Source organism: Mytilus trossulus, chromosome 3 (genome assembly GCF_036588685.1).
Source record: "Mytilus trossulus isolate FHL-02 chromosome 3, PNRI_Mtr1.1.1.hap1, whole genome shotgun sequence".
NCBI lineage: Eukaryota > Metazoa > Mollusca > Bivalvia > Mytilida > Mytilidae > Mytilus > Mytilus trossulus.
In genome coordinates this window covers 66914374-66926863 of record NC_086375.1, presented here as the reverse complement: position 1 = coordinate 66926863, position 12490 = coordinate 66914374, and the positions used below count along the sequence as shown (strand labels likewise).

At 31.4% G+C, this 12490-nt stretch overlaps 1 protein-coding gene across 1 annotated transcript; it reads left to right on the top strand.

Annotated features, from left to right (window-relative positions):
- The first annotated feature begins 507 nt into the window (after positions 1 to 507).
- Positions 508 to 5630, top strand: LOC134712186 (leucine repeat adapter protein 25-like). Its single transcript, XM_063573485.1, has 2 exons — positions 508 to 832; positions 3068 to 5630. Exons 1-2 carry the CDS (start codon positions 602 to 604, stop codon positions 3356 to 3358), a joined length of 522 nt encoding a protein of 173 aa, XP_063429555.1. The 5' UTR covers positions 508 to 601; the 3' UTR covers positions 3359 to 5630.
- The last annotated feature ends 6860 nt before the right edge of the window (positions 5631 to 12490 follow it).

Genomic DNA, 12490 nt, shown 5'->3' with positions numbered 1-12490 from the left:
GCGTAATGGGGAGATAATTTTGACGAAGTTGAATCCTGATAGCCGTAAAAAGGAAGTGAAAATTTGTGGGACAATTGGGAAGTTTGTTTAAAATTGTCGACAGTCGGGAATTGCTTTGATTGTGATTCATCTGTTTTTTATAGTGTGTAGTAGGTTATTACAGGTAACTAATAATTTTCTTGTAAAATATGGAAAAAAAAGAACATTTTAAAATGATATTTACATATATTTGTTTGCACTTATAAAATGAAATATCATCAAACATAGAATATACTGTTACACACTGAGATGACATATCGTTATAATTTCCAATAAAAAAATAACATATATTTCATTATTAGAATATATACGTGAAAGTAAATAACTGCAAATCTATTATATTAAAAAAAAAATGAATGAATAAAAAAAAAAATTGGTACGAGTTGGCAAAGGTACGAGAAAACATAGGACGAGAAAAGTCTATATTTAAAAGAACGACAACCCCTACCGACCGGAAATGTCATTCTTTGGGTTCTGAGTTCTGACTCGAGAGATTCAGACGAGCAACTTCAAATGATTGTTCACCATCAATCTAAATCGCAGTTTAGTCGTTTGAAGTAAGATGACAGAGGCCCATGGGCTACCACCTTTGCCAAAATGTTTTAATGGACTTTTAGCGAACGGTGAAAAAGTTCTAAATGGTGTCGACCATGATGCAAAAGACAAAGTTAAAGATGCAGATGCTATCAAAATAAAAGTTCCTGTGAAAACAGAGAGACATAATGAAACGGAAAAAAATGCATCGCCATTCTCAAGATTAAATGTTGCACTCAATAGACTTAAAGATGAAATGGTAAAGAAAACAGATTACTACTACTAGTCTACTAACTGTCAAAATATCCTTGACATCCTTTCTGTGATTCTTAGATTGTTTCAAATAGTTACAGCTACATTTTTTATTTTGGTTAAAAATTAACGTGATATGTCAAAATCAGTTGATTTTTTTTATTGTCTAAAATAACTGTTCATTTATTACCATATGCATGCACCTGACCAAAAATTTCCGTCACTTTACAGTAAGATTTTTTACCTTAATATATTCATCATGAAGTTACACCCCATTACCAACCTCTAATCGTCAGACTACAGTGTAGGATCTCTATAAGCAACCTACATGTACAATTGTACAAGGTGACTTGCTTCAGGGAATTCAAAGAAGCCAGGTGATAAATGGCAAACTGGAAGTGCTTATAAATTTTATTTCACACCTTTTCTTGATTGAAGCATTTTCTATAACTACTAGTACTGCTTCAAGAAAATTGGTGAAAAGGCAACATATACATTTACAATTGAAAAAGCTTATTTGTATGCCCGGCCAGTCCTAGCCGAGCAGGCATCAAGTCCTTCTTTCTGTCCATATGTACATTCCTAAATTGGTTTCTGTTCCCTTATCTTAATTAGTTTACCGCAACCAAATGTCATGATACATGTACATCATCAAACATCATACATGTACCGTACACTTAGATTTGACAGCCAAAAAATAAATTTCAGGGGGTTCTTTCAGCTAACATTACTAACACACTTTCAATTTAATTGAAAAGAATAACACTTAATGTCCACTCCACCTTGGTGCTGGTGCATAAAAAAAGTCATAACCGCTTCATCTGTACACATACTATCAACTTGAACTTTGGAGACCAACATTTTTGAGCCAGTTTGTCTCCAAGCTGACGATTTTCTGAGATACAGCTGTAATAATTAATAAAAAGTGTAAGAATTAGCTGAGGTTAAAGCTTTGGATTTCAAATATTTTGGCCATGAGCATCACTGAAGAAACATGTATTGTCGAAATGCGCATCTGGTGCAAGAAAATTGGTACCGTTAATTTTATTACTACCACTGGGTCGATGCCTCTGCTGGTGGACTATTAGTCCCCGAGGGTATCACCAGCCCAGTAGCCAGTACTTCGGTACTGGCATGAAGATACAGATTTTTTGTGTTATTTAAATTTGCTGTTACAAAATATTAGAAATTATTATAAATTAAGGAATGTATCTCCCTCATGCAAAGCTCTGATTCCTTTCACGGATTTGGCTATATTTTTTGGACCTTTTGGATTATAGCTCTTCATCTTTTATATAAGCTTTGGATTTCAAATATTTTGGCCAAGAGCATCACTGAAGAGACATGTATTGTCGAAATGCGCATCTGGTGCAAGAAAATTGGTACCGTTAATTTTATTATTAAACCTCAAATAAAGTTCCTAACCTTCTATGTTTTGTAAGGAGGCGGAAATGTTTATAAGTAATTTTTCTTGAATTTATGACAACTGGGCACAAGGGCCTTAGGCAAACTCAACCCATTCAACATGTTCAAACACTCTAATTATTACAACTTGCATCACTATATCATGTATATCAATTTATCAAAATGGCACTACTAAAAAAAAGATAAGAAATATAACAAATTTGAAATTTGAAAAAATTGTTTAATCCATTAATAGATTTTGTTTTTTCTTCTTCTCTTAGTAAATTCCTTCTTTCTCAGAGATCATCCTGAACATGCATGAATTTTTTCCAACCAAAAATCAATCAATACTTTCTCTGAGCACCTGTGTCATATGTAGAGACAGAACTTGCACCACTCAAGAAAAAAAATACTACTACAAACTTGAACCAATGAAGAATTGTTTTAAATCATCAGAGAGTTTTCAAGATTGTCTTCTCTGATTTATTTCCACCATTCTTGGAGCACCTGAGTAAAACCAAAACAGAAGAAGTGACAAACTAATCAAATCTATCATTAAAATGCATCAGTGCATAACATGGTTTGAGTAACACAAATCCAAGCTGTGCATCACCATGAATATTTCGAGTAATCTTCAAGCAGCGATCGCATCAGTATTTGTGCATGTAATTATCAAATTTAATCATTTTAATACATGTGGTTGGTCAATGTTGGTGTCAAGAGAAAAAAGTGAGTTTCAAATATAAATTGGGTCTATTTATACTATGTTATTTCCTATTAAACTTTATAAAACTAAAGTCATAAAGCAGATTATGTTCATGGTATTTCGTTTTTTCAGGTTGGTCTACGACAGCTAGACATGTCATTGTTGTCACAGCTTTGGTCACTGAATGATGCAATACAAGATTACAAAGCTGTTGTACAAGAGAGATGTTCAGAGACTAATTCAGAATACTCTTGGGGGATGAACAGTAGGACCAGCTCTATAGGAAGTATGGATGATTATGACTGGAATGCTGACATTCATTTACAACCAGAAAATCACGTCCCTAATTCAGTGCACAGTAGTACGTCAAGTCTTCTTCAGCAGATTAATGAACTTAAACAAAGGGCTGAAACAGAATTTTGATGTTGGTGTTTATGTTAAGAAGGGTATACATGTACATTTGTTAAAAATTAAGTTGAATTTTATTGAAAGATTATCAGATGAAGCAATGCAGGTGATTTATTTTTTGATAGTGCTATACATTGTACTTGCATATATACAAATGTATATAATATGAATTGTGTGGGCACATTTATTATTCCATCCTACTAGGTAATTCTTTGACTTTTTCATTAACTTGAATATTCAGTTCATGTACATGAAGCACTAATTAATATAGTTTTAAAGCTTACACAGCAATGTGTTACATTAAAATGAAAAATAAAATTGAAATTTAAATGAAAGAAATTTGAATAATAAACACATACAAATTCAGGTGATGAATATTTTAACAAATACTTAACATTATACAGAAAAAACTTCAATAACTGAAAAAATAGTGCTTTTAGAATAGACTACTATAGAAAACTATATATATTAAGGTGGCATTCAGAATTGGCAAAATCTTTTTTTCCCTGGTGGTCCTTGAAGAAAATCTGCAGGTCCTCACTATTAATTCTATTGAAAAATACCAAAAATGTGTCCAGTCCTATGCCACACTTTGGTGGTAAAGTCCTGAGGACCACCACTTTTTGTGAACTCGGGGCATTACCACAACCTGATTTGTCTTTCCTTACACAAGTTAAACAAATTTATGTATTAATAACATGACATGTTGAAAGCAATGCAAAGGAACAAATTATTTTCTTTTGTTTCAAAATATGTTGACAGTTGTATATTGGGTCGACACATAAACTATATTTCAATCTTATTTTACATTTTTGATGTTGTTCAGTTAACATATTATATTGGCTGTTTTTCTGGCCTTTTATTCTGATAGTATGTGACTGTTCATACTGTTTGTCATAAGTATCTGTGCAAGTGATAACAATTTTGTGTTAAAGTTGTGAAATGAACATATCCAGAAAATTGGTGCTGAACTGTGACTTAACAATTATTTTATATTGTTGTACAGAATTCCATATTTGTAGATTATCATTTGTTTATTTGTTTACCCCATAACACTCAGGCCATAAACTTTTTTTTGTCTAAAGGATATGGATTTTTGAACCTTTTACAAAGGATAGATTTGAGCCATGACTTGTATTATTGGATTTACAAGAGATTTTATTCGATAGTTCAGAAGGTCAAATATATCGAATGGCGAATTACTTATATTACATGTACTAAACATGGTTGAATATTTTTACATCCATATTTTGCTTATCAACTATTGCACATTGTTAATATTGCACATATAATTTAGTTAATTATATATTTTCTTATTCCTGAAAATTCCACTATTTATTATTGAAATATGGTTTTGACTCCTTTCTTTGTTTTATGGAATAATTATAGATATATATCTTAGGTTGTAAAGAGAGCATGGTTCACTTTAATCAAAACATGGCTTTGAATTACAAATGTATCATAAGTTATCAAAAAGGCCTTTATGAGGTTTATATATAGATCCATTTCAAAAGCTAAGTTTTTACTATTCTGTAGATTTGGGGCATTTTGTTCTGGAAATGAAAGCTTAAAAAAACCCTTGACTGCAATTTATGATCCAAAATGTTCAAAGGTTTACATCAATTATGTACATTGTACATGTTGTATATATACACAACAGTTGTTGAGGTAAAATTTGTATATATGCTTAAAACTTATTTATTATTACCATGATAACAAAAAGTTGTTACAACCTTATAAATAAAGTATGATTAAATAAGAATTATAAGTTCATAATGTCAATTTACAAAAAAAGTTATTTTGAATTTATTTTCAAAATATCAGAAATGTATTTGTGTAAAATATGCAGTATTTTAGTCTGAAAAAAGATAAAAATTAAAGGGCAAATTCTGACCCATGTGAATTCAATCCTCTACTTATTTCTTTATATCATTGCAAAAATCAATAGATTTAAAAGTAAATGACCACTATCATGTAGAAGATGCTGATATGACAAGAATACCTTTTTTAGCTCACCTGGCCCAAAGGGCCAAGTGAGCTTTTCCCATCACTTTGCGTCCGTCGTCGTCCGTCGTCGTTGTTAACTTTTGCAAAAATCTTCTCCTCTGAAACTACTGGGCCAAATTGAACCAAACTTGGCCATAATCATTATTGGGGTATCTAGTTTAAAAAATGTGTGGCGTGACCCGGTCATCCAACCAAGATGGCCGCCACGGCTTAAAATAGAACATAGGGGTAAAATGCAGTTTTTGGCTTATAACTCAAAAACCAAAGCATTTAGAGGAAATCTGACAGGGGTTAAAATGTTTATCAGGTCAAGATCTATCTGCCCTGATGAATTGGTCAACCCGTTGTTGGGTTGCTGCCCCTGAATTGGTAATTTTGAGGAAATTTTGCTGTTTTTGGTTATTATCTTGAATATTATTATAGATAGAGATAAACTGTACACAGCAATAATGTTCAGCAAAGTTAGATTTACAAATAAGTTAACATGACCGAAATGGTCAGTTGACCCGTTAAGGAGTTATTGTCCTTTAAAGTAAATTTTTAACCATTTTTCTTAAATTAAAGTAATCTTTTACAAAAATCTTCTCCTCTGAAACTACTGGGCCAAATTAATCCAAACTTGGCCACAATCCTCTTTGGGGTATCTTGTTAAAAAAATATGTGGCATGACCCGGTCAACCAACCAAGATGGCCGCCACTGCTAAAAATAGAACATGGGGGTAAAATGCAGTTTTTGGCTTATAACTCAAAAACCAAAGCAATTAGAGCAAATCTGACATGGGGTTTATTTATTTATAGGTCAAGATCTATCTGTCCTTTAATTTTCAGACGAATCGGACAACCCGTTGTTGGGTTGCTGCCCCTGAATTTGTAATTTTGAGGAAATTTTGCTGTTTTTGGTTATTATCTTGAATATTATTATAGTTAGAGATAAACTGTAAACAGCAATTATGTTCAGTAAAGTAAGATTTACAAATAAGTGAACATGACTGAAATGGTCAGTTGACCCCTTTAGGAGTTATTGCCCTTTGTAGTAAATTTTTAACCATTTTTCGTAAATCTTAGTTATCTTTTACAAAAATCTTCTCCTCTGAAACTACTGGGCCAAATTCAATCAAACTTGGCCACAATTATAAATGGGGAATCTAGTTTAAAAAATGTGTCTGGTGACCTGGTCCACCAACCAAGATGGCCACCACAGCCAAAAATAGAACATAGGGGTAAAATACAGTTTTTGGCTTATAACTCAAAAATCAAAGCATTTAGAGCTTATTTGACAGGAGTATAATTGTTTATCAGATCAAGATCTGTCTGCCCTGAAATTTTCATACGAATTAGACAACCCATTGTTGGGTTGCTGCCCCTGAATTGGTAATTTCAAGGAAACTTTGCTGTTTTTGGTTATTATCTTGAATATTATTATAGATAGAGATAAACTGTAAACAGCAATAATGTTCAGCAAAGTAGGATTTACAAATAAGTCAACATGACCGAAATGGTCAGATGACCCCTTTAGGAGTTATTGCCCTTTATAGTAAATTTTTAACCATTTTTCGTAAATCTTAGTTATCTTTTACAAAAATCTTCTCCTCTGAAACTACTGGGCCAAATTAATCCAAACTTGGCAACAATCATCTCTGGGGTTTCTAGTTTTAAAAATGTTTCCAGAGACCCGGCCATCAAATCAAGATGGCCGCCACAGCTAAAAAGGAACATAGGGGTAAAATGCAGTTTTTGGCTTATAATTCAAAAACCAAAACATTTAGAGCAAATCTGACATGCGGTAAAATTGTTTATCAGATCAAACTCTATCTGCCCTCTAATTTTAGATGAATCTGACAACCCATTGTTGGGTTGCTGCCCCTGAATCGGTAATTTTAAGGAAATTTTGGTTATTATCTTGAATATTATTATAGATAGAGATAAACTGTAAACAGCAATTATGTTCAACAAAGTAAGATTTACAAATAAGTCAACATGACCGAAATGGTCAATTGACCCCCTAAGGAGTTATTGATCTTTATAGTCAATTTTTAACAATTTTCATAAAATTTGTAAATTTTTATTAACATTTTCCACTGAAACAACTGGGCCAAGTTCATTATAGATAGAAATAAATGTAAGCAGCAAAACTGTTTAGTAGAGTAAGATTTACAAACACATCACCATCACCAAAACACAATTTTGTCATGAATCCATCTGCTTCCTTTGTTTAATATTCACATAGACCAAGGTGAGCGACACAGGCTCTTTAGAGCCTCTAGTTAATTGTAAATAAAATATGGTTATGGGCCATAGTTCTGCATTGGCTCAACCTGAGCAACATGCCAAAAAGAAGGGAATATGCTTAACTTTTATGAAAGTTCATACTTTATATTTATGGACTGCAATTTCATTGAAAAAAAGGTATTTCATAACAAATAAAATCATTCTGTAACAATTACTTAATTATCATAAATCAAATACACCCAAAAAATCAAATCAGGAACAATGTCAAAAAGTTACGACTACAAAAATTAAGATTTTTTTTTCCAATTGAGCTAAATCAACACAGAATGAACACTCAAGTTTTAACTTGTATGTATAAGGATACATAATAACAAACTTTTAATCACCTCATAAACATGTACACCCACCGGAAAAAGCAAAGAACACCGATTTTCTATGTTTCTGTATTATTATCGATGAGTTTTCAGTGCATTTAAGACTTGTATAAGTTCTGTTAATTCAGAAATTATTGTTTGCTTTTATTGTTGTGATTTATCAATTTAGACTAAAATGCAATTTGATTTTTTTGTGATATTGAGAAAAATTCAATTTTTTAATTCATAAAAAAAATTTCAAAATGCAAGTTTAAATTATTGCGATTATAACTGTGTCGCATTTTTCGCAATAATTTCTGTATTAAGGGTACTTAATTTAAATATGAAGTATAATAGCTTGTAGTTTGATTAACAGGAGTTATGTACAATGTACATGTAAAACAAACACGTTATTTATATATTTTGAAAGCTTTGCAAGGATGTAGGCATATATAAGAAAAAAGAAAATTTGTTTGACAGTTAATGAATAAATATGTTTCATTTAACATTAATTTTGAATTGGAATAAATGTTTATGCATCATTGAACTTGTAATTCTATAATTGGTTCTTGTTTTTGATAAAATGTTTTTACTTCATATTATGAAATAGATGTGATGTTTGTTGTGCTTTAACATAAATAGATAAACATTTGTTTAGTTTTATTTGATTTGTTTGACTATAACAAACTAACATACATACTTAGCCTGGTGTTCAGTTTTGTTTAAGATCTCGTTTAAATTTCATTAGGTTGAGAAAAGCATTTATCACTGAACTAGTATACATATTTGTTATGGGGCCGGGCCAGCTGATAGAAAGCCTTTGGATGTAGAAGTTTTTTCAGATTTTTGCCCAAATTTTGGTAAGAAAATATGTGAAGTTTGAATGTTTTATGCTATGTAAGTTTTGATATTCAAAATTTATACATTTATAGCCTGGACAACGATGAAATAAGGATGTTGTTTAGTAATTTTCTTGATCATTAATTGTATTTTGTATTTATCAAACGAAACTTTTATTTTACAGTTACAGTAATTAAAATATTTTATTCTGATATAATGACAATTTCCCAAAAACAATTATTATGAAAATAAGAAGATGTGGTCTGATTGCCACAATGAGACCACTCTCATGCCTTTTTCACATGTACATTTAATTCGAATAGAATTCGAATCTATTCGAATCGAATGCAAATTGAATTTGCTAATTGCATTCACACACTCTTCTTTTTTTAATTTGAATTGATTCGAATTGGCTTTATTGCATTATCCAATTAGCATTAGAATTAGAATTCCGTTTTTGTTAATACGAATTTGAATTAGTTAATGCAAATTGAATTTGAATTAATTGTGAACGCAGAACAATGAACCTCCACCAGAGAAGAAATGACAAAAAATTATTTTGAATATTTTGTCTTACATTTGAAAAAGTATGTTGATGAAACATGTCTATTCATTTACTATAGTAATATAAGAAAGGACAGGGACATAATGCATGTAGCAGTAGTTAGGATAGACAGACACTAGTTAATTTATACCACAAGTTACCAAAGGTTGTTATAGATTCAATACTACTTAAAAGTGTATTAAATAATTTATTGTAGTAGTACATTGTGTAATAATTAGATTTTTATGACAGATTATTAAATTATTTTATAATTGTAAACCAATGATTAATATTGATATTTAGTATATTATTGCATGCACAATATATGATGTTATTTACAAATGTTCATATTGTTCTCAATAAAATTGGTCATAGGCATAGGTTTATATTTTATTAGTTTTAATAAATAAAACACCAGTTAAACTGTAGCATTTAACATTGAAATAAAAAGTTGTAGTCTCTCAACTAGGACTGGGCTTGGCTTCACATATGTTGTGGATCAACTAGCAAAGAATTACACTGAGATCAGTGGTAGGGCCTTATTGTACTTGCTGTGAGTTGAGTTTTTGTTCAATGATGAAGTCCTTATCAATAAAAGCACTTTTCCCTTTGGTTTTATTGGTTTATTGTTATCTTGTGCACACAGTTATTTTGTGTCATGAACTGATACACCTGATCTTTTCTATTCCATGGACCTTACAGTTTGATCCTGTTGAAAAAAGGCCTTTAAACTAATGTTTATCAAGTTTATTGTTGAAGACTGTTTGTTGCCCTTGATGTCTTGATTATTTTTGTCATTGGATTGCTGTCTGATTGATGTATACCCCAAATTTGGTTTTTGGTTCATACCAATCTTAGTGAGAATAATGCACTTTGACCTCATTGAATTGATAATCATTAAATTTCTTTTGTAAATTGTGGAAATAAGTTAACTTTGAAATATATATTCATATATTTTATATTAATATATGTAAATATCAAATCTGTATTAAGGTCTGTGCCCTTTCCTCAGATGTGTGTCCTGTGAGGCCATTGCACTTAAATCTGTGTCCATTTTATGACATGGACATTGAGTAACATTATGGGAAGTGCATATAGGATGTATTGGGGTAAAACTAATTTTGGACCATGTTGTAACAAGTTACATCACACCAAAAGAGGAAATTGTAACAAGAGTGCACACCCTGAAATGTGTTGCTTTCTTTACTAACCATTGATATTATGTTAATTCTATGTAGATAGTCCAAAATATAAAGCTTTACTTCAACTATTACATAAACTTAACATGATCCAAGAAAATTAAGTCAAGGTCATATAAACCGAAGGAGAAATACATGTACACCTTACAACCATTCAACACACTAAATATAGTAGACGCATTGCTTATACATGTAGTCAGAAACAGACTTAACCAAGAAAAAGAAACATTGACAAATGAACCATGCAAGACTGACATGTTCATGTACATAAAATATTTTCATACACCAATCATAGTTGACATATTGCATACAGTATAAAAAGAAAAGACAAAAACTCAAAAACTTAACTTTGACCACTGAACCATGAATATGAGGTCAAGGTCAGATGACACCTACCAGTTGGACATGTACACCTTACAATCTTTCCATACACCAAATATACTTAGACCTATTGCTTATAGTATCTGAGATATAAACTTGACCACCGAACCTTAACCTTGTTCACTGATCCATGTAATGAGGTCAAGGTCAAGTGAAAACTGTCCAACAGGCATGAGCTTCTGTCAAGTTATGCACATACCAATAATAGTTATCCTATCACTCATAATAAGAGAGACATAAGCATTACAAAAAATCTTAACTTTTTGCAGATATTTACTGAATCATTAAAATGTGGTCAAGGACATTGGACTTGTGAATGAAGGAAACTTCGTAACATGAGACATCTATATACAAAGTATGAAGCATCAAGGTCTTCCACCTTCTAAAATATAAGGTGAAGTTAGTGAACGTCATCACCAGATCACTATCCCTATGTCATGCTTTCTGTGACAAAAGTTGTAGGCTCAACAAAAATCACTTCCAAAGGGCTTGGATTGTCCCACTTGTACAAAATGCAACTAATAAAATGTTAAAAGACACAACGTAGTAATCTTGGAGTCTTTATCTACCATTTAACCATTTGGCCTTGAAAGCCTCAACTTATTTGACTAACTACTAAAATGTGTTTATGATTCTTGCAGATATATTTTAATTTCTTTCGTTCTGTAAAGTTTTCATTTCAACAACCTGTTATCAGATCAAAATTGAGCCAAACTTTACAGCAATGATTTCTATTAAGTCCTCTTGAAATAATCCTTATTTTGTTCTTTTAAGGTGGTACCAAACACCTTCACTAAAATTAATTTGGCACGTTTAATTTTCATAAATTTTTTACTTTGACCCTTTGACAGAACTACAAAAATTTCAAACATTTGAACCAACCATTTTATCAGAAAAATTACACTGGTTATTTAGCAGTTTAACAAACACTAATTTTGATCTTTGAGAAGCTTAATAATTCCTTACAAACAACACAACATAAATAAAACGTTTAGCTGATTTTACAGAGTTATCTCCGGCTATTGGTACTTTACGGAACGGAACGGAACGGAACGGAACGGAACAGAATTTCATTTAAGGTATCCAAAGGGGGCATTTATCAAAATTTAGAAAAATCTTTAAAACAAAACAAACTTTAAAATTTCTGTGTTTTACGGTTTTCCATATACAAATAACACAAATGTACTATAATCTCATCTTCACAGGTGAAATGTGCAATAATGTATAACATCGGGAACTATTCTGTAAATGAATATGTCGGATTGTCCTGATAAATTATCATGAAATTAACGCATTTGCAAGTCATGCATTATGATATCTAGACTGACCTCACGTCGTCCTTTCCGACGATGATTAGAAACATTGGTTCTGATTTTAACTTTTTAAATTTATTATTCCGTTCCGTTCCGTTCCGTTCCGTTCCGCAAAGTACCAATTGCTCTGAGGAATTGGTATTTAACGGAATCGAACGGAACCAGACATTTATAATATAATAAAAGCAGTATGATATAAAAAAAAAATGTGTCTGACACCCCTTTTTGCACGAGAAATAAGTGTTTTAGATAGCATTCCCGACCAGATAAATAATTAAGAA